Source organism: Bombus huntii, chromosome 11 (genome assembly GCF_024542735.1).
Source record: "Bombus huntii isolate Logan2020A chromosome 11, iyBomHunt1.1, whole genome shotgun sequence".
Lineage (NCBI taxonomy): Eukaryota > Metazoa > Arthropoda > Insecta > Hymenoptera > Apidae > Bombus > Bombus huntii.
In genome coordinates, this window is record NC_066248.1 from 2,110,235 (window position 1) to 2,134,246 (window position 24,012).

General features: G+C 44.7%; 1 protein-coding gene across 2 annotated transcripts in view; it reads left to right on the forward strand.

The window, feature by feature from the left end:
• Window positions 1-1,083: 1,083 nt before the first annotated feature.
• LOC126870999 (protein vestigial) overlaps window positions 1,084-24,012 on the forward strand; it is a 77,993-nt gene continuing 55,064 nt past the window's right edge. The window contains exon 1 of one of the 2 annotated variants that reach the window (XM_050629321.1): window positions 1,084-2,740. In XM_050629321.1, the coding sequence (XP_050485278.1) occupies window positions 2,537-2,740 (204 nt within the window). In that variant the 5' untranslated portion in view covers window positions 1,084-2,536. The remainder of the gene's footprint in view (window positions 2,741-24,012) is intronic. The other variant, XM_050629320.1, reaches the window with a different exon arrangement.

Consider the following 24,012-nt stretch of genomic DNA (forward strand, 5'->3'; position numbering starts at 1 on the left):
TACACTCGAACTCGAGCGATTCGCTGTACCAGTTTTGAACTCGTTAGATGTATATTCGTGTTGAAATTCTCTTTCGTCCAGCTTTTTCAGAGCTTAACGATCTTGTTAGCGCGCGTCGTCATTGTTACATCTCACTACGATTAAATTGTTTGTCGTTTCGAGCATTCGTCAACCCTTTACGACACAACTTATCACCGTCGCCACGACTCGAACGAATCACGTTTTCCTATAATCGACAAACGCGAATCTGACCAATCCTCTTTCTATTCCAGAAACCTCGGCTCCCATCGCCGCTGAAATTCGCGAAAGCCAGCACACCTGCGTCCAATCTCCTTCGAAACATCCGTCGCATCTATCGACTCGTCTCGATCCGATCATCGATCCCCTTAGTCGGCAGAAAAAGTCGAAGCGTGGTTTTCCACCAGCTTGCGGATTTGCTCGGAGCAAGTGGGCGCGAGAAAATTCTGAAGCGGAGGAGGTCGGTAGTTCGTCTCTTCTTGGAGGCTCGGCTCGGCAAATTAAGCTTCCCAAAACACCGCGAAACTGTTAATTAAGACTCATTATGCGCACGGCCTGGCTGAGCCCGTGCGGGTTTGGGGTTGGAAGCGGCGAAAGGGTGGCGAACCGAGCTACCTACGGACGCAACAGAGGCAGACAAACGGGCAGACGGAGCAGGCGGGCAACCGACGACAGACAGAGAAAGACAGGCACGGACAAGGGGTGAAGCGAGACGAATAGAAGAAGGTAAAGGTGAGATGGAAAGAGACACGGTATGTAGGTAGTAGCTCTGGTCGAGGCAGAGCCAAGAGGAGAGGGAGAGCGAGGTCTCCGACGAGCCGAAGGAAGAGAAAGAGGCGTTGGAGGTGGCGGTGGAGGAGGAGGGGGATGGTTTAACCCGAGTAGGAACTTCTTAATACCGCGACAGCAGTCGGGTTCATTGTGGGATCAATACAGAGACGACCAGGCGTAGGAGTGGCAACCGTTGCCTCATTGGACGCGGCGTTCCCGCATGGTGATTGGCCGGCCGTGGAACTACCAGGAGGCGTTTCCTTTGCCGTTAGCCCCTCTGTCGGGGTGAACGAAAGAGGGAGGCCAGGTCCTGACCCTCGCCAGGAAGGAGAGAACACGCGGCAAGCGAAAAAGACGGAGCGCCGCGGCGCGACCAGTTGGAAAAAGACGGCCGACCGGTCTACGGTGAGGGTGACACGACGCCGGGGGGTTCAGTCTGTGTTCGCCCATCAGAGACACATCACCAGCTACGATACGGTCCGGTTGCGTCTCTCTTCGTCGCGAGGGTAGCTCCTTGCAGCCAGGTGTTTCGTGCCGAGATAATCGAAATCTTTTCCTCTGTCCACGCATCCAAGCTACCTTCCACTTGATGCGCGCGTTTCAACGTTTACGGTGATTCGAGTGCCGACGAACGACAGTTTGACGTTACGCCGCGGGATTACGATTGGATGGAACATAAATTTTGAGATAGTTTCGACGGAGAACAGGTGTTTCGAGTACTTTCGAACGGATCTCGTTGAAATTTGTAGTTGCGGTTTCGTGATTCAATCCTTGGATCGTTATCGAGCGATTACCGTTCAAAAGAAGAGAAGGATTTCAAAGGTATTTGGATAAAGATTGGTTCGATCGTCGAGAAGATTTGAACGACGAAGGAAACGTTTACGTCGTGAATATTCGATCGCTGGAAGAAGCGATACGGAAATAACAAAAGTCGAAGCGTATCGTTGATTTCTCGTTCGAGGGAACGACACGTGGATTCGAAGGACTCGCTACGAAACAAACATTTTTACCTTCCAATTCAGCCGCGCTCCGTGTCGTTACACACACACGCACACACACACTTACATCTACTACCACCACCACCGCCACCACCACCACCACCACCACCACTACCACCATTGTTATTACAAAACATCGAAATACGTTCAGTGCTAAACGTGACTAGCAGTGAAAAATAATCGGATCGTTGTTTTCTAAACGATCAAGTGACCGCTAGTGTGTCGAAGATACCGTGTTGACAACCATCAAGATCACTTCTCTCGTAAAAAAACAAGTCAACGCCACTTGGTTGTATTTTTCTTCTATACCGAGCAATACATCCTTTCCATTCACCAAAACAGTCTCGTCGTTTAACTTTCGACGCTTCTGCGAGCATGCCAGGGTCGATGCAGAAACCGTTGCCACGATAGACGAACTCTTGGTTTCTCTATCGTCCACGTCGAAGCACAACGTAGGCAGAAATTTCGGAAACAAAACTCGTCGTTCGTTGACGAAACGCGTAACGTGAAGATGCGTGGATCCGCCTGACACTTTCGAACGGTTGCTACTCATTTCCGTAATAATTGATCGAACGAGTCGAACGATCGTCTGGCAATCGGACGACCAGGGTATAACGAGTCGAAGAAGAGAGCAGGAGTGGAGGAGAGTGGACGAAGTGGAAACAAAAGATAGTGTACGAACGGGTGGTGCGACGTTCGGGTACGCACGTCGGCAGGCCGGCTCTGGGGTGCCGGGCCCGGGCGGGGTGATGAGCTGTTCCGAGGTGATGTATCAATATTATCCTTACCTCTACCAGAGGCCACCGCCGCCGCCGCCGCCGCACCCGACTCACCCTCATACGGCCCCGCACACCCATCCCCATGCGAATCCGCATGCGGCCCACGACAGCCCTACAAGGTCGGCGTCTTTTCAATCGTTTTCCGCGGCTACAGCGACGCACCAGTACGACAGGGTGAGTGAATTTATTTTATTCCTTTTTCTTTTTTTTTCTTTTTCTTCTCGTCCGATCGTTGATAAGAGTAAGTTAACGAATAAGAAGAGCAACGGTTGATCCGCGTTGCTATTCGACTTTCGGATCGGCGAGCAATCGCCAAACGGCTGAACAATGCTCGTTTACGCTTTCGTTTTGCTAAATTTTATTTAAAGCGTTGGAAAACGAGTACTCGCTCGTTTGGATAACTTCTTTTTGCGCGACGAAACAGCCTTTTCATCGTACGCGAAACAAAGAAACCTCTTTCCGAGTAATATCGGCGTATTCCATGTATCGACTGTTCAAACGATGAAACAAGAAGCGAAACAAGAAGAAAAATACGACCGTGGGTCGTGTTTGAAAAGAAAGGAAGAAACGATTGCTGTTTGTGTTTGACGAGCGACGTTTCGTGGCTCGTTACACGTCGTCAGGGTCGTCGAAAATTTAGACGTCAACGGCTCGTCGGTATCCCGTTCCTAACACATTATTCATAAGAGTACGTGCTGTCATGCGGGACGTGTATCGCGCGGCTTGTCTCGTCTCGAGATTACAAGCTGGTCGCGCGTTTCAACGCGTCCCGCCTCTAAAAAGGACCACGACAGCACCAGTGCCGACCGACTGACTCGTCGTCCGACGTCCGATTTCCAATTCGTTCCCTCCGTAATAGCGTAACTTGCAGAGATACGGATTGCGTAATATTCTTACGGGTCTTCTCTTCCATCCGCCTGATTTTTATTTTATCGACGATGTAGTCTTTTTGCGGCCGAGGTTCGTCGAATTTTGTTCTCTCTATGGTGTTGTCGTTGTCTTTAGACGACCCGTGTATCGCGCTCTTGTAGTCGAAAGACGCGAGTTTTCGATTTTCAATGCTGGCAACGTCAACCAACACGTTGCATCGTAACACGATATTAATGACTGGCCGATTTGCTAACGAGAAGATTTATTTATTCCAACTAAATGTTGCAATCGGCGTATCAAACTCTGTATCAAATTCTTAAGATAGCAAACGATCGCGTAATAATATGACGTCATCGTTGATAATAATATTCGACGTTTATATAAATTACGTAATGACAAGCTCGCGATGATCTGTATAAACGACAGCTAAGCTCTAAATGTCCTTCTTCCCCTAACGATCGCGCTTGTTTTGAACAAAAGTCTTAACGAACGTTGCAAAAATTTATCCGAATACACCGATGGTTGATTGTTGGTCGTAAAAAATATATAGAAAGCATAAAGCGCGAAATATCGGTATAGACAAATCACGTATAAACCGTGTTGTTTAATCGATCGTGTATTTTACACGGAAGATATCGAATTTCGTGTCAGTCGATCGTCATAATTTTCACGTTAACGCTGCAGTTCCTTCTGCAGTTAATATCGCGGGTGATCGTGGATATCGCGAGCGTTGAAATCTTGTTGGACAGGTCTCCGTTACGGATTATGACACCCCGCCAGCATTTGTTACGATATTTCAACCGCCCTAAGCGCTGTACACGCGCCGTGCCGGTACTGCATTCGAATTAGCGGAGTTCGTTTCGAAACTGGAGGAACTAGTTTGTCCCGTTGGCGCAAGTGTCTCGAATCGACAGGTAGGTAAACGCATGGGGTGATGCGAAACTTTCTTTGAAAAAAGTTTGTCCGGCGAGTCGTGGACGTTGAAAATATCGAGAGCGTAGTGTCGATCGTTCGACAGTTGCGTAGTCGTTTTATTATGACAAATTTTACGAGTGTGATATCGTCGTTTATTTATTTCAGTTTCGGTGTATATATCGAAATGTGAAAGAGCATTCTGATTATATCTAATCCGCGTACTTCGCGAAACGTTCACTAGAACAACGTGTACGATGGCCAGAATTAGAGTAATAATAACGCGAAATAAAACACAGATATACGGTTGAAACTCGAAGCACGAATGAAAAGCATTGAAACGACGATAAATTATTCGTCGCAGGCCGAAGATCTAATTAGAATTACTTTGTGTGTGAAATTGATATAAAGATATTCGTGGCATATGCTTTCGACGAACGTTTCTAAACCGTGATTATGAATCTCCGTGAACTTTGAATTATTTTCTGCATACTTGGCATTCACCGCTACATTGTGTTTTAATAGAAATACCGTTGTGACGTGCTTGGCCTCCGTCGAGTGATCCGTCGTCTGCCATTATTATTGTTTGTGAAAAAGCATTACAAACGTTGTATAGGAAAATTAAAATACATTCAAAATTAAGATACTTCGTATCGTTAAATTCATTGTAAATAATCTTGCATCCATTTAACCAGAAAAATATCTGACGTACGTTTAACGCTTTTTTGTCATCGATAATTTCATTTGAAGATTTGTATATAAGCACGTGTGAAATCGATACGAATCAAATTTAATTATCCTCTAATTATTATTATTCCGTGGCGATCGACAGATAGGTTACAAAATGTCTCATCGTCCGAAAGTTTCGAAACGAGCATTTCGAAGCGAAATGGAATTTAGAATTGTCTCGAGTTGGAAGATTGTCGGGTTTGCTCTCTCGTCGGTTAGAGGTTCGGCAAAAGCGATCCCATTATACAATATCATGTTTGTAAACAATCCAAGCAGCTCCTGAGGTGTTTTACTTTACACAAAGTCGGCGAATTCCCGCTTTTAGCCGCGCGTCCTGAAATAGTTTTGCAGACAAGGGACGGAACGAGAGTTTCTGCGAGTTTCATTCCAGGGATCTTTCGCTGCATCATTTTAATATGTCTGCTCGGAGGTCAGCCGTGCTTCTTGCCCTCCCATGAACTCATCCGTACACCATGCCACGTCGAATACTGTTTTTCTCGTTATTCTATTCGTTCTATCTATCTCGACCCTTCCTCGTCGCCTCTTTTTCTTCTTCTTCGCTTCCCACATACTCCCTCATCACCTTCTTCCTCTTCTTCCTCGTCTCGTATTTCATAGAAATGCTGAAAAATCTCGAGATTCGACTGTTAATTATTCCGTAATATTCTTTTAATTGAAAATAACGAGTGGCATAATTTCAATTCGAAGATGTAGATTCTTCTGGAAGGTAATAAATTGCTTCTGTTCTAGAAACTCCGAGTGAGAAATATTGCTTCTCAAGAAACAACGAGATGTAAATCCGTTAAATAACTTTTCAGATTCAAATCTCTCTGTTTCTTTCTTCCAATATCTTTCAAGTTGAATTTTTAATCGATTAGAGAGGAGGGGGAGGGGACTGATGAAGGAGCAACTGTTTCGTCAGCGAATTCTCCGAAATAGTTTCCATCGAGTAACACTCGCCCCTCCACCGGGTTCGACACGGTAGAAAAAAAGAACGTAGCAATGCCTGGATCGAGGAATTTCCCTCGAATCCTCCGGCAATGTATCTTCCGAATCATTCCACTCATTGTTTGCCCAAATACGCCGCGCGTAACGTCTCACTGAGACGCGATTGCCGTTCCATTGGATACGTTCGTAATTTGTTCGCGGATATCTGCTCGCCGCCCGACCGTGACAATAAAAATCCCTTTAACGAATCTCTCATATCTAACCGTAAATCGGTATTATCCAAGGTGAAGTTAAGAATGTAGAAAACTTCCTTCCATATCTCGATTTCTATGGTAAAACTGTGATCGATATCGCGCTCCTCGATAAACAGTCGCTGCGAAGTATTTCGTAATTTTATACGAATAGGTGTTTATCGATAATTGGTAAATAAATAAGTGAAAATAATGGACGTTGATTAATAATCGATATAGAATCATTTCTCTTAGAGAATAAGGAAATATTCTGTCTTTAATGCGATTTGCGTTCAGAGTGATCGAATCAACGAACGGCTTAGTATCGGCAACGATTTTTTCGTAATTACATGGATGTTCGCTTTCGCGTAAATTCAACGATTTGCCAGGATGTTTTATAGCAGGAAGAGAGTAAAACGATAAATACGATGGCGCGAGATAACGCGCAATGTTATCTTATCGTGCGGCGCTCGGCACCGCTCGAAACCGATATCGCGTCGCGGCTATAAATAATAAGTAATGACCGGCATTACTTTGCCGACATTGAGAGGAATGTCGAGACGACGATGAGCTATCATGGCTGCTTACCTACTTAAACTGTTTATCATGCGGTAAATTATACGAGCCGAGAATATGCTAATGAGAGGGCCGGAGATCTAACTGCATCTAAACGACGTAGATCGCTGATACGGTGAGGACTAGTGAAGAGAAATTTCTGAACGCCGCGCCGCAACCCGACAGTAGTTGGATGTTCTCCAGAAAGAAGAACGTATCGCGTCCCGACGACCGAGAGCACAAATCACTTTCGGTGCGGCAAGAGCGCGCCCGCGTGAGAAAACACCCTTTCGTAGACCAGCATTTTTAACGCGACTGTTACGCGTCAACGATGCGTCTGGTCTGGACCAGATTCTGGTACGTTACAGCGAACGAGAGAGAAACGGCAATATCGATGCAACGATAGTTAGATTATGCTTTGTGTAAATTTCGCGATCAACGTTCAGTTCTCGAGAAACGGATAACTCGTTTCCAGCAATCCATTTATAGCGAGGAAATAATATAAACGCGTAACGATAAATTGCAAAGTAAATTTAAAAGAATATTCGTAACCTGTACAGTGACTCTCTTTTATGTTTTTGTTGGTGGATTTAGTGGAGGCGATGGCCGTGGAAGAGTTTAGTAACGCGTGGTAATCGTTCCAATTCCGGGTGTAAGCTATCGTTAAAAATCGATCTCTCGTTTATCGAACGGAGCGATAGATAAGAAGGCGCCGAACGTTCTTTTATCGAAGCGAAGTTGCTGGCAGGAGCACCGTTAGTCCAAGAGGCTGGAAAAAAACACGTCTTCGCGTTGGTTTGGCCGCGTTCTCGACGATCGTCAGATAACGGAGGGGAAGAGCGTTAAAGCTCGGAATCGCACGCGGCGCAAGGTCGATCTCGATGCTCGGACAGGTTTCTCGCGAGGGAGCGTGGTCCGTGCAGGGCTGGTGCGATCTTTGAGGCAACTTTTCTTCCCGAAAGTCCCTCGTTTTCGCTTGAGGGAAGTTGAGCACGCGGCGGACGGGCCACGGCGACACGAGTTTACTTTTATTTAAACGTTTCTTCTTTCCTTTTATTTAGGGCCTGACCCAAGGGCGCTCATTTTGTTCCTTTGCCGGCGCTGACCGGTGTCCACCGGCTCTGAATTAATAGCCTCGCGTTTTTCGCCGTGCTGTGGCTAATATACGCGCGCGTTTCTCCCTCTTTCTCCCTCTTTTACTCTTTTTCTCGCTCTCTGTCTGTTTCTCCGTCTTGTCCCGCTGCTCCTTCCTCGTTTTTCTTCTTCCTTCCTGCCGCGGCCACCTTCCCTCGTGTATATGTACGGACTCTATACGCCCCGACGGTTACACCAGCGCGTTAAAAATGCCCAAGCCGTTTTCTCACGCCGCCACGAAGCTCTACGTACGTGCTTTATTGCCCCTGCGCACATGGGACCAAGCTCACCCCCCAAATCTCCGATCAAACATCGTCCGACTAGCTTCTACCGATTTTCCGCTTTGTTTAAGCAACTTCGTCGTTATCGCCTGGCCGAAGGAAGAATTCGCGATATTCTAAATGACAGATCACGACGAGCATCTTGTTGAAATCGAGCTCTTTACGCTCGAAGTGTGCAACGTATACGAGCCACTTTAAAACGAGGATGTAATTCGTTTTTGTTCTTTTTTCACGTTTAAGTATCACGGATGGAGGAAGAATTTTAATAATATTTCCGATCAGTATAAAATTTTTCATCGTAAATTATGGTACGCGTGTCAAATATGCAGTGAACTGCAGATTACGCGCATTAGCGTCTATAACTGAAAGAAATTTTCCTTTTAATAAGCAATCGAAAGATGCGCGATTACGTGTCGTTCGTAAATTTAGTGCGACGCTGCGAGATCTCGGAATCGACTAAAGCGGCAGGCAATTTTTACGAGCTTGACGTAACTACTAACTACGAAAAATCATGCAACACGACCATAGAGTTGGTAATAAAAATTCAATAAAATTGGACGTTTAGATAGTAACCTTTGTAAGCAGTAAACGTTTTAAACCTTCCTTTTATTATCGCCGTTTTCGTTCGACTATTTTTAAGACTCATTTCTATATAACTCTTCGTAATAAAATTCCTATCAAAATCATTAAAAAATGTTGAAAAAATAAACACCATTAATCTTGCTGCTTTACGTTAATCCCTGTTCGTTATTTATGCACTTTGCGTATCAAATTAAATAAAAATGCATCGTGCTTTATTCGACTCATACAGCCGTAAATACGTCTTGCGCTAGACCTAATAACTAAAAAAGGAAAAAAGAGAGAAACATCTAGCATTTATATCCTTTTTACCGCATTCGCGTATCTCCTTAAATAACGTCAATAGCATAAAATACGCCCGAAAGTAACTCTGGAAGCTAAAGGAATAACTGGGTTGTAATTTTTCTTCTTTGTTCGAACATAAGATAACGTACGAAGCTACATATCTGGTTAAAGATATCACGAACAAGCTGTATCATTTTCATATTCGAATGTATCATGCCTCTGTTCAGACAATATTATGCTATATATCTCGTTTACCGTTAAAACAAAAAATCCGTCTCGACAATTCAACACCGAGTTGCCATTCGTTTGCCTTTAATTGGCCATTCGCGATAAGATTATCGCGACATCGCTGTTAATCGACCTTATTAATCCGCCGCGTGACTTCACCGAGGAGTTTCACGAAAATCAGTAGCGACACGCGATTAAAATTCATTTACAGCGGCGTTATTTTCCACGTGCAACCGGCCCGCGGTTTTAAACGGATTCGCGGAAGAAACACGACGGACAGAAGCCCGTCGATAGATCATCGTCGTATTGCTGGACCTCCGCGTTATTCGATCTTAATCATTTTTATCGCGTGATACCACCGCGGCGGGGGCCTCTTTGGTCAGGTGGTTGGCCGTTTAACGCTTCGCTGTTCGTTATCTTGCGATCGCCAGCGACGAGAACGCTAAATGCCGATAGCAGCGGGACACCCGTGGCTCGCTCGCGACGCCAAACACCGGGATTCGCATGTAAAACAACCGATCCGACCGCAATATTCGCCCAGACGGATCGTTAATTCTTCGCGTCCACGCTGGGCGCGTGAAGCGTGTCTGAACAAAGGAGACTCGAAGAGGGCTTGATTTAACGTCCTGCTGCTACTTTCCACGTGTTCCAGCTACGAACGTATGGCTCGAGCGTATTAATAGCTCGATTGTCGTTTTATTGAAAGAATCTACCGATCCGTTCAACGCGTTTAATTATTACTATTGTTATTTCGCTATATTTCGAAAGGAAGAAACGATATTTAGTTGCCGGAGGTTGCGAGTCTTCGCGTAATTTTACAGGCAAGTAGAGTACAAAAGAATACCAGATACGTGCCCTTTTAACTGTTCAAATTCCTGTTCACGACCCCCAGAAATTGATGGGGCACGAAGAATCTCTTTCGCTACATACGCTCCTATTCAACGCTCACGAAGAAGCGTACATCGTGTTGGCTTTTACAGAGGACTCGTATACGAATTTTCTAGTTTTAATAGTCGCTGGCGAGAAACCTATTTCCCTAACGCAAAACCATCAACGTTACCCCCTGTCAAGTATCAGCACGCAAGTATCGTGGCAACAAAGTTTCACCTTAAGTAGAATAAATTTCACGTCCGCCATACGCTCGCAAGGTTGAACGAAGCCTAATAAAACCTGTCAGGCTCGATAATTTAATTCTCAACTAACGTTCTTAACGAGGACACGAGTTCATATAAAAATTTGGTCGGACCGTTGGCGCAATAAAGTCATAAACGGGAACACTTCTACGTTGGATCGGTCGACCAAAGGGACACGGTTCGGACGTTTCGAGTGTTTATTGGCGTTTCACGTGGGCGTTTCGCGTATAAATTCCAGCGTGTGGAAGGGTCTGCAAGAAATTAGTCAACAAGAAATCGAGAAGAGGAGGTTCGCTTCGGGTCCGGTCTGATCGCGACGCGAGACCTTGTGTACAAAGGGAGGAGACAGGTGCAGACTGCTTCGCTCGGAACCAGGCAAGAACTTCCCTATCCTTCATTAGCACTCTCGTTACCAGCTCTCAGTTTCTTCGATCGCGAACGCGTATCGCTCTTCTGCTGACTTTTCTACGAGGTCGTGTGCTGTTTTCCCGCGGTCTACTTTGAAAATTCACGGAGCTTCGGCTTTTGCGTTTTCTTCGTTCGTCGCTGACGATCAGAGCTGTAATTGCAACGATATAATTGACAATAAAACGACCATACAGGCAGTCTGCTGGTTTTTACGAGCTCGCAGTAAGTTTGAGATATACGAGCAGAGGATGATGATGCTAAAAGGTGAAACGAAATGTGTCGTAGGTAATTAACGTGATCCCTGCTGATCAGATTTTACATATAACGCACCACTGACTAACTTTCGTACGAAATCTGTTCGTATAACGATACATTTCGGTTAAAACGAAACAATCGCACGTTCCATGAAATTCAAAGATGTTCAGAAAATTTAATCGAAAAATTTCTTTAGACGCGTTTATCCGGATCGGGATTAGGTCTCGCTGTTTATCGTCTTTCGTCATAATCTCGTAAATAACAGAAGAAAATAACATCTAAAAATAAAGAAATGTATCATTTACGTAGTTGTAGGCGCTCATGAAGATTGCACATTAATCTCAGTCATCCTAAGAACACATAAGGAGTCATAAGTTTCGGCTGCTGAAAAACCATCGTACCATTACTTCCGCCTCCGGCACGCGTTCATTAATCTCTCAAAGACGAGAGAGGAAACCAACGAGATCTATTTTTAAAAAAATTTCCCACCCGTAACACGAGAAATTAACGAGGAATCGTTCCGCTAAAACGTCGAAACGGCGATATTATTTTCGATATAATTGGACAAGCCTAAACTGTTTTAGGTATGCACAAACGTACGATCAATCGTTCCTCTAATAATTAACGGATGACAGTTAATTGCTGACAGAACTGCTGGTATAGGCTGGTCGCAAGATGGTAGCCAGCTGATTAGAATTTATCGAACAGAAGAACCGTAAAAATGTATCGCTCTGGGAGATCTGCTCGTTTCTGATGACTCAAATTTCCGAGAATTCGGTGATAAAAATAACATTCCTATTCTGTTCCGTTGATTTTAACGCGTTCAACTTTATCGATTAACGAGTGGACGGTCATCAGGCTGTGATAACATCGGATAACGAACGAAATATAAAAGTAGAAATGAAAATCCGATCTCCATCGCGTCCCTCGATCAAGAGAAGCAAATACTCGTCGGTGATGCCGCGTGATTTTCACTTATCCTGTCTACGTACACACACGAAAGCAGAGATCGTTTAAACTTTAAACGCTGGATCGTGCGAGCGTAATCGCAAACTGTTGGAAACGGGAATCGTTCGCCAGGCAAAGAACACGGGGCGAGCTACCAACGTAGTCGGCTACGCTGGTTGTTCGCGTCAGAGAGAGCGTGTGCTCCGCGGCTGGTTGATCGGGAGCCAAGCGTAGAGAGTGGGGCCGTAAAAGCGCATTTTTCTCGGGTATCTGGCCGATTAATGAACCGATGTCGTCGCGAGGACCACCCCGAAGGGAACGCGTACGGTACGTGCAGCCCTCGCGATAGACTTCGAAGCCTCGAGGAGCACTGGTCCGGACTATAATACCTAAACTATAAGCAGCTCCCGTCCGTCCTTCTATAGCAGCGGGTTCTCAAACGAACCGCGCCTTTACCTGACCAAGTTTTACGATCGTCGCGCCGAGGTGGCGATGTGTCCTCCCGTTATCGTCCGGGCGGGATCTGGCCAGGCTAAAGCAGCCTTTTGCCACGGACCTTTTTATTATTTCTCTTTTCTACCGCGCGTCGTCTTGTTGCTCCCGTTGTTCTCTTCTCGCTTCTTCCTCCTGGTCTGGAGAACGGTCGATCTCCTCTCGACCTCTGTGGGAAAGAGACGCCTGGCCCGTTTCGCCTCTGTTCGTGCTAGGCGACGACCTCGTTTGCCAATTTGATCCCGCTTCCACCGGCCAGTTTGAAGCGATCCAACAGCTTCGATACGGAGCATCGTAGACTATCGATGCTGCGTTTTTTCTCTTTACGTTCGGCAGTGAGATCTCGATGTTGACGGATGAAGGTATAAAAGAAGAGCGACGAATTGGTAGCCAGACTGGATATGTCGTCGTAAGAGTCGATTGATCCGTTTGGAGAACCGCGTTCGATCTTCGCGTGGCGAACTTCATTCGCTATGATGGGGATTTTGATCGCTTGCGAAAAAAGGAGATCGTCGATGGTGTGCTTTGATTAACAAAATGAAAAAATATAGATGCGCGAGTGTGTAACTTTGAAATTCGTATTACAAGCAGGATCGTAGAGGCAAGCAAAGATTTCTATCGCCGTGGTAATTATCGGAATATATTCCAACGAAAAATATTTAACGGAAAAAGAAAATAATTCGTTACGCTGATTTACAAGCCGCGTATGTTTGGAACGTTTCCACTGCTTTTTAATATTCTCCCTCCGTCATCAGTTAGGTGTGTCAGTCTCAACGGAAACATATGTACGTGGATTATCGAGAACTCGCCAATTCTCCTCTGTTCCTACCTTCTGGCTTCTTGATTGCCGGATAAATCGCTGCGTTGAACGGATGGATACGTGCGGAGAACACACGTACTTTAATGTACCGCTGAGTTTCAGTTTTATTTATAACGCCGTTTCTTTTGTCGTTTCTCGTATGTTCCCCTCTCCCCCCTTCCCTCGTCCCTGGTCTTTTTTATCAAAAAAGCCAGAGGGACGATCACGTGGTATGACCGAGGTCGCGCGGCTCCGCGACACGAAAAACTTCGACCAACGACTTCGCCTTCTTCCTCGCTCTCGTCGTTTTAATGAAGAAATCTTGCTTTTTAACGGAGGCGTTAAAATGAAATATCGTAAACGGATTTTTCAAGAATTACAGCTGTACGGAATTCCTCGCGTTTCGAGTCACGGACGATTTACAGGAGAAAAGTTCAACGACGAAATATTTTCAGAATTATACCAGCCAATTTACACGCTTATCGGCCGCGTTTCTTCGAAATTTCAGAAACCAAACCGTCCTCGAGGAATCTCGATCATTCGCGTTTCCGCTCGTTACCCGACCAGTACTTTCCACGTCGCTTCAGACGATCCGACGTGCACCAGACGACGTTTCGAATCTTCGACTCGTTCGCGAGCGAACCTCAACCACAGACACAGCGGCGATTTCATCTTCGTCGAGATACGATGTCGTTGAATAACGCGTATCAGGTGACTTTTGGCATTCTCGCCCCGGTGGTGTTGCCGACATTCCTGTCATTGCAGCGAACGTCAAAGAAGAAAAAAAGCCTGAAGTTGAAAGAAAAAAGAGAAGGAGCTGTTGGCGAGTTCTGGGGAAAACGGAGCGGATCAGGCTGGTGTTTCGCTAGGCAGAGCGGAAAGAAACGGTGGCGAGGCTTGGTTCACCACGTGACGAGAGGACTGCGATGGCAGGGCCGTGGCGAGAGGCCACGAAACGGCGAAAACCGGGGGGCTAGAAAGTGGCTGTGCACGCGTGTACACTCGGCGTTAGCCGTATAAATTATAACGGAGGTCGGGGTTTTTGCGGCGTCACATGTTCAGCCTTTTTTTCCGCCAGGCTTTCCTAGCTTCCTACATAAATTAAACGCGGAGAAGCGTTTCTACCCGCGTCTCCGCGTGGAGGAGGGCCTTTAAAATCCTCCTCTCTTGGTTGCTGTGTACGTGGAACAGAGACAGATAGATAGAGGCCAGAGGGAGGGAAAGGGTTGCACGTAAAAATATATAGCGCGCATGCGCTCACGCGCTCGTCGATATTACACCCGGTTTCGAGCATATACGTGCGCGGCTCTCTCGTACAAAGCGGACAGAGAGCGTAATTACGCTTAATATGCAGGTATTGCCTGGTGAGCGAGGAGAAAAGTTCCTTAATGAATTCGCGGTAATGGCTCCACTGAAATTTCATAGTTGGCGCGCCGCACCGCCGCCGTGTCCTTCTTACGTAAAATCTTTCCACGGGAAGACCGCAACGCCACCGGTTGCCGCTCGATCGCTAGAAGAGCGACGATTATTGCCGGATCGTGAGAGTAGGAATAGGTTTCCGTTGTTGCCTGACTAGCCGCGAGATTTTATTGCACCGAGGTATTAAGAGTCGTTTTCATCGAGAATTTTTAACGTTAGAACTATCGGACCGATTCGTAATTCTTCGTAATAATTTAATTAGATTTATAACAACGCAATTTTTCGAGGTTCGCGTTGCAGGTCTGGTAAACTATATGCACAGAAGAGTTGCTTTTTTCTTTACTGTGTTTTTTTCCTATATCTTTCAGTTTGATTTCTTTCGTATAAGCTTCGCGCTTCAACGATCGGCTGGAGAATTTGTCAAGGTTCGTTTCCTAAGGCGAAGAATCGTTGAATCGATCGGCACCGCGTAACGATCGTTCGTTCGGAAAAGGGATCAGTCTTATGGAAGTGATCCTTGGAAAACAGTTTTACGCGAAACTATATAGGTTTTCGCGAATTCCGTTCGCGTAATCGAATTAGAATTAACGGCACGGTGTAAAAGGAAGTCGTCCACTTCGTGAGAAAATGGTTCAGTAGTCGTCGAACGTAGTTTAGTTCCGAGAAAATATGAACGAAGGCCTGCCGAGGTTCTCTCACGTCTTCGTTTTTCGTCTTTCTCTAAGTTTGGTCTGAGTGATTCACGTCTGACTTTTTCTTCCTCTCGCGATTCCATTGAAAGACGAAATAATTGAGGGATGAAGCATTGTCTTATTTAAATTAACGAGCAATTAGCGTGACGTTTTTCTGCCTCTTCCTACCGTCCTACCACTCGCATTTTATTTCTCTCCATAAAAATAAATTTTTTTTGGTTCGATATCGTTTTAATCGACTCTCGTTAATACCCTCCTCGTGTCATACTATTATTAAGAGATAAAGATTACATTTCTTTGATCTTTTATCAATATTCGAGTAAGAACTGTTTTATTTTAATGGGCGTCCCTTAAAACAAAGCCTTTTAAACGAGACGTTTGTTTAAAAGGAGAAAGGATATTTCTAGCTTGAAATTCCTCGATACGAAAATAGAAGTTTCAATCAACTCTAAAATACTTATAGGATCGATGCATAAAACTGAATAAAAACAGCGGAATATAAAAAATGCACATAAACTAAAATAAGAATCTTAACTGATCACACATGCTACTTGCTATCGTTCCATTAAAACGCTCGTTTTATTTTAATATGTAACCGGGAACGTTTTATTCGTCGATTATTTCACAACGAAGACAATTAATTTGCTTCAATAGCGTTCATTAAAAAAAAAAAAAAAAAAACAAAAGGAAAAATCTGGAAACCATCGTCGTCTAGCCGAGAGGAAAATCCCACGTATAAAATAGCCGTTTACTATCCGCGATTAATCGAGCGATTATTACAAGGAGAATCCTCGATGGAACCGACTGGTTGGATCTCTCGCGAAGCGCGTTTCCCGCGAAAAGTAGGACGACGCACGATGAACACGAAATGATTTATTTTCACGTAAATCAATATACGCCAGTGGTGTTTTATCGTTGTCTGCTGTTCGATGGAGCGGCTCGCCGAGGCATTCCCGACGCGTCGTATTAGCAAAGATCGATTACAGCCTGTAATTTGTTGTTCTCGCTTCGCCGGAATAAATTTCTACGGACTAGTTTCTCGGTTCCTATATGGTGCACCACCGCGAGAGCTCCCTTGCGTAATCGACGGAGAACGCGCGCTGGAAAACCGCGACTCGAATCGCTGCAGACAGGTTTCTTCTGCTCTTTCCTTTTTTTCTTCTTTCATCCTTCGGTCGCTGTCTCCTTCTCTACTTTTCTATGTCTCCGAGCTTGTTTTATTTCGTTCTCGCTGGATCGCGTGCCCGAATATCGCAGTAAATGTTCTAAAATATTTGGAAAATATTGAGTACATACGCCGAAGGATGGCTGTGAAAATGTTCTTTCTTTCTTCTTTTCTCATTTTAAGAAGATAGTGGGGAAACGCGATATCGATACGTAATTATCGAATCAGGTATCTATATCGTGCAGGATAATCAACGTAACTACGATTATCTTTGGTACTCCGTTAAATCGAATTAGTAGATTTTTCAAATTTTTATCCATCCGTTCTATTTATATAAAATTTCTATTACCCAACAATAATCGAACAACTTGTTCCCACTCAACGATCATGGTGCAACATTGAATATGTCGCAAGCGTTTCCCTTGGCGACCGTTCGTTTCAATTAGCTCTATATTAATAAGTCAATTATGCGCCCGGCGAGTAAACAATTTTAACGGAGTCGTAATTAACGCTGCACGATACCGGGGCACGGTCGAGTTCTCTGGGAGCGGCGCGAGCAAGCTTTCCACTGCAAACGAATTCCACACGTGGAATCGCAGAAACGCTACTCTTGTTAAATCGCGATTAAAGTGCTATATGCTTAAACGCGGCGCGCGTCCACGCTCCGTTACAGGCGTCGACCTATTCGAGGCGAACTCGTATCCATCGAAATCGTAATCCACGCTCGAGCGACTCGTGACCGCCGCTCGATAGGTGGTCCACAGTCAGAATTCAGCTCTCACGATTTCAGTTGCCAGTCGTGTTTCGGTAATAACGTGTCTCCCGAGATATCGTTTTTATATTAACCCATTAAAGGTGTTTAGATCGCTCTTTTAGTTACACGAATTTTAAAACTTTGAAGCTTTATCCCGCTTCGGTTGCTAACTTTATATCCTACGATTTTTCGTTATATCGTCGAGTTGTTTATCGAGACCTCGTTGTATAATTTGTACCAACGAGATCGTTCAATTAAAGAGCCGAATTTTTCATAAAGCCAATTTCTCTTTCCTCGTCTCTACACGCATGTGTACGTATCCTGCTGCTGCAAGAACAGCTACTTCTTCCTATGCTTCGCTGCCTCGGAAAAATCCTGCCAATTGCTCGCTGGTCAAAGGGTTAAGTAAAGACGTTAGCGTCCCGCCTGCCTGTGGGAACTTCCGATGTACCAGGGAACGTTTAAACGTACCGTTTCTCTCGTCCCGTTTTATCGATAAAACGGCACGGTATCGTGAACAGGTGGTGTCATTTGCGAAAGTAGTAACGCCGAAAAGGAAGATATTCGACGGTATATAGCAGCCATATTGATTTTTGCATAGTTATCTTGCTCGTGTTTGTTGGGCGTGCCGAGCGTAATTGGTAGCCTCCGGGGCGGTTTCCATTATTTTTTATTTCGGATACGCGAAGGCAAGAGGGAATCGACGTTAAACGTCGAGCTCCCTTCAACCAAAGACGTCGTCTCGCTGCGTATTTTAACGTTTAACGCGGTTCGCGGAGAGAGTAAACGTAATTGGAAAAGATTCTCGCGGGATCGAGGCTTCCCGAATGGCGAAGGTTCGGCGTACAGCTTCGGTCCATTGGCCTGGCCGTTATTGGAATTTCTTCGTGATACTGTTCCCGCTTCAAGGTGGTTCGACCTCGTTGCGAATAACGAGAAGTATTAATCGAAATCGAAGGCTCGACCGTGACCCGCGTTCGACGGCTCTCCGTTACTTTACTTGTTCGGGGACAGGTGCCATTTCAGAGTTCCATCCCGTTTTGGTGTACGCGACGAGCGCTGTGCGTTGACCCGATGCGCTTTGGCTTTGAACCTTGACTACACGGATTATACGTATATCTCGTCGATATATAGTTTGGATGAGTGTATGGAATTGGCAAATTTAACGCATACGAAGGATCAGACGTAAAGGTGGAAAAACGACAGACCTGCATCGTGTTATTATATTTTTTCAATATCTTCAATATCGTCTATAATCTATTCGATCATCGTCCATGCATTTTTGTTATTACATTTGCGATAAAAATTCCACTTTTACTTAGTCTCCCGCTGTAGAAACCACCTTCCATCGTTTTTAAGTCATTCCTTCGCTAACACTCAATCTACTCGTTTCTCGATCGTTCTTCCTCCAAGAAAAATCCACGTTTCGCGAAAGCCCCGATCGGATCTCGATCCTGACACCGTGTGGCTGTCGTTCGATCCGGAGGAGTGTGTTGCTGGCTCGAAATGATCGTCGCCGGCCTTTGGGGAATCGGATCAGGTTTTACCACTGCCGTCAGTTCGGTTTTTACACGATGAGCAACGGATTGTCCACCGGTCTCTTTGCCTGGCACCCGATCCACGGACCACGGCTGATGCTCGGCCACGCAACCGCTGATCACGGCCGGGTCACGTATGAATTTTTTCGCGGAAACCGGTACGGCGGGTTCACCTCGATTTCGCGACGTTTCGGTGAAAGTCTCGCGTTGTTTGCTTTTTCGCGCCCGTTGTTCACTCGTTAACGAGACCACGCCGGAATTCCATCGGTTTCGTCGTTAAACGAACGACGATTGCACGATCCGAAAGGATTCTGCGGCAGTTAAAGAAAAAGATGGTCGAAAATTGCGCTTAGATCGTGGATTTTTATGTTTTATTCTTACAGTCACGTTCATTTCCTTACGTTTAACTATAAAAGTCTGTTGTTTCGGTGTTGTATATTAGGATGAAAAGGAAAATTCTCGAAAATAGCTCGCACGCTTGTACGAAAACGACATCGAACGTCGAGTAAGGTTGAACCTTTCCCGTGGGTATAAAACCAATACAATCGCTACAGTTTCTACAGCCATTGAACGAGCTTTCCTCGAATTATTTCTTAAGCCATTTAACTGCGAAAGTCCACGACGAATAGAATTAATTCTCAATTTCAATTACCATAATGTAAAGTTACAAAACTACAAACGTCCGAGTTAATCCTTAAATCGTAGAATGCATTGCCATGTGCTTTCATACGGGTGTTTTTTTCCAGCCAATATAAATGATTTTAATTTGGCCAGCTCGAGTATACGGGTGGTTTTCGTAGAACTATTCGTAAAACATAGCGGGGCTCGCGGAAATATTTGCGCGCTTACAGAAACCTTTTTGTGAATACGTTATAAACGAAACGTTTTAGAATCTCATTAACAGCGCAACGAGACGCGGGTATCGTGAGACGCGACATGGCGAAATTTAGAAGCATAAAGAAATATCAATCTTTTGATCGAATTACAGAAGATGCAACGTAGATAATATCGAGGAATATTTTAAAACGTTTAATTGCTCGCTGTTCAATTTATTTTCTCCTTAATGCGCGAAACTGTCCATTTATTTCGTTTGTTAAACGTATAATCGTAGCTGTAATATCTCGAGACGTATAATTACGTACTTGCACGAAGCTGGTAAATTGTTCCTTCGATTCTCGTACCTTTCAACTAGGTAAACATTCAGTCGATTAATTACACTATCCCTTTACGATATCGAATCCAACGGATGGTCCGGTCACCTGTTCGTTTTTTCCACGCAGAATGATCGTCCACGTGGATACGTATCTCTCATTAAATGACGTTAATTAAATGGAAAGTGTTTTTGACTCCGGTAATTTATTCTCACCGAACGTCTCACTTTTCACTGTTTCAGCACACGTCAATTTGAGTTAAATATGTGTGTCGCGCGCAAACTTGCAACCGCCAGCACCACTAACTTTGTGAACTTCTTTGCCAGCCGATAGATCTTCCTTTTCATTTTCAAACCACGTGTCCTTATTTTGAATAACAAAAAATACACGAAAATAAGGATGTAACGTTAACATACGATATAATAAACAACGATCGAGATTAGGATTAGGTTCGATTTATCTCGCTTCCGAATGGTCATCGGTAACTACGTGATAGAATCCGGCTGATTTTCTTAAATATAACGCTTAATTTACATATTTCGCAATATTCAGAGTAGCGAATTCTTTGTACCAAAATCATTCGAACAGGTGACCCTTTGTCTCTATTTCGAGCGTCGTGTATTCCCGCGAATACGACCGATAACCATCAGAATTTTACGAAACGTGTCGATCTCGATCTCGATGTTGCAACAGCGTTCTTTGAAAATAAGGACACCGATGGTCGATTAACCGAAAGGGTGAGCCGGCGCGGTGTATCAGAGATCTCGCGATGAGTGTCCGCGACGTGGCGTGTGCAAACGACACGACAAACATCTTTATTCATTCACCATGTCCAAGAAAATGTCGGCGCGTCTATTCGCAACAATCTAAAGCCACAAATCACAATTAACTCTGCGCGTCCTCGTCCGAATTTGAATTCTTCCTTATCCCAACGCGCGGGTATATTTAAACACAATTACCAGGAGCGAGCTGTCTCTAATCCGCCCAAATCACGAGCTTCTATCGAGAAAGATTAACGGCGTCGCACAGCTACCGAGAATTTCAGATTTTAACAGAGGCGCTGCTAAAACGTTCGTTCTTGTAAACAATAAGAGAATCTAGCGAGTATCTGCAAGATAGAACGTAATCCATCGTGTACGAAGTTGCGAAGTCTAGAATATTTAATCAGAGGGTGTGCATTAATACTATAATCATAATACAAAAAATAGATTTTTTATCTTAATCGTTATAGTATAACTTTACCGTCCCCGATCTATTTTCATCTGATAATTTTCTACTTTTCCTTACGCACTTCTCGATATAGAACAATACGAGTTAAAAAGTTACTTTCGTTTATACAAAAAGATCGCGTAATTTATCCGACAACACCGAGAAATCAGATCGACAAGCGATTCTTGGTCGGTCGCGTGCAAATCGAAATCGAGTCGAACAGAATGGAACGAAGGCGATCAGGAACGAAGCCAGGAATCGAAACGGAAGTCTCCCGGGATCTGTCGACGATATATAAACGATCGCAAGATTTCCAGGGTCTTGGTGGTTTTTGCCGGTCGTAAGTACTGCAAGTTTGTCGACGGACGTGTCCATCTGTCCATACGAATTTACAATTCAATGACTGGCTGCAAAAGGAACGCGTCCATGGTTTGTCACGAAGGACAGTTAGACAGTGTATAAAGAGTCCTGTGCGACCGAGCTTCGACGCCGCCACTTCCTTCTTCTTCCTCTTCTTTTGCTCTCTCGTTTTCACCTCGCTTCCTTCACTTCCTTTCTTCTTCTTTCCTTTCCTTTCCCTTCCTTTCCTTTCCATTCTCTTCCTTCGTTTCGACTCTTCTTTCCGCAGTGTTGCTTACGTAACCCAAATATTATTCCATTGGCCGGTCGACTGGATGACTGTCCGTGGAATTTCACCCTTCGACAAACGCTCGTCCATCTGGTCGACGATTTGCAATTCCGAACGGCCCGTTCGCCCCTCTGTCCCTCTATCGATTGAGCATAATTTTTTCGCCCGCTTTCCTCTTTTTCTCGCCGCTTATTCTTCGGTTTGGATACCGTTTTGTTCAAGTCGTTGATGCTAAAACGACGATTTTTGAATCGGTCGAACAGAGAAGCAAGATGGTTTCGGATGCGTTCGGATAGAAATACGAAAGTTGTCGATTCAGATTGAATTTCGTGGTTTAGCTATTACAGAAACAGAATTGTAAAAGGCACGCCCACGTAAATAGCACGAACGTTTAATTCCTACGAGAAATCCAATCCATCGCCATCCACGATCCATCTCTATCGTATAATGAAAATAATGGAACAACGATAGCCATTCGAACGTCTCGTGGAATCGTTTGGCGGATCGGCACGATCCCTTTGACGCGAGAAAAGCGAACAATGCGAGTAGTCGCGAGATCTCTCGACCATTATAGACGAAGGGAAGGCTCCCGGAAGTGTGGCGAGATCGAATCGATAGCGAATAACCTGTTGCTAGCGGAGGACAAAGGAGAGTCGGATTGAGCAGCGGGAGAGGGGAAAAAAAGTAGAGTCAACGGGTATCAGGAAGCCGAGGAAGCCTTCGAACTGGCACCGGAGCCACGATCTAGGACGATTTCAATACTGGATCGTTTCAATGCCACGCGCAAACAATTGCTCGCGGCGACCTCGATCGGGAAATGTCGATGAAAAATGCATCGGTTATCGAGAACAGCGCAGAGGTAACGTCTGACACCGATTCCGCAATCTCGATAGGGATTCTTTGAAATAAGGATATTGCGAAGTAATCGTCTCGAGTATTCGATCAGCTTCGTAATTGCGAGCTAAGATTATTTTGTCGTTGTGGAAGTTCGATAATGGCGAAACTCGATCGTACGTTTAACAATGTCTATGCATTTTTACCGAAATAACGGTATATTATGAATTCTTTTGCGAGTTCGTCGCAATGTTTTCCGTGCGATTATCTACCGTTTGTTCGGATAACGGTGTCGTACCAGTTGTCAGCGAGGTTGGTAGTTATTTTGAAACGAGTGCAAATCTAGCGAAGCGTGAAAAGCCAAATCGCTGACAATTCTTGATTAATTCTCGAAAACGGCCGGGCGACAAATTTTTGGCTGGACACGATTCATCGGTCGTTCGCCAAATTCTTCACGTGCTTCGGCCGCTGTTCGCTCGAAATTCACCGACAACGTACCGTAAGAGAGTCGTTGCCGAAATAACGACGTCCGCGCTGTCAACGATTCTGTCGCCTAAAAATCTCTGTTATGTCGTCTCGCGTGTAAAAGAATTTGATCTAATTGTGAAACAATTTTGTTTCCATTCTAGGTGAATACTCGTTAGAAACTCGAACGATACATACGTAGATACGTACTCTGTATCGTTACTGTTATCGTTTAACGATTCAATTCTTAACCAACGCACCTGATGTATTTCACGTTACAAGAAGCCGCATAGTATCGAAATAATTTATTTTATATTGCCTTCGTGGAGAAACACCAGCACATTTGAGAATGAGCGATCGTGTCGGGCTCAGGACGCAGAGCAATTAATTAGGAATTGTTTCTACGATATCGTGAATCTGATCTGGATGTAAAGGGGCGACCATCGTTCAGTCGGAATCTCTTTGATACGTCAGCTGTCGTGCAGGACCAGTTCTACTGGACGAGTCTTTGCCTACCAGTTCAAATAATATTCCTCTGCGTAGCGCGTGTCATTGCGCGGTGGTTGGTAAATCGTTTCAAAATTAATAAAGTCGATTCGGTCTCTACTTGAATCGTCAATTAAAACACCATCAGAAATCAGCGAGGAAATTAATTAAAGACGATGTCTTCCCCCGGGAAAAGAAAACGGATGACCGATCGTTTTAGCTTCATTAGTCGTACACACGTATATTTAAACAACAACAAATAAACGAAAAAGCTCATCTTTCATCGGTATATTGATTTACTAAGTGTTTTAAATTAAAG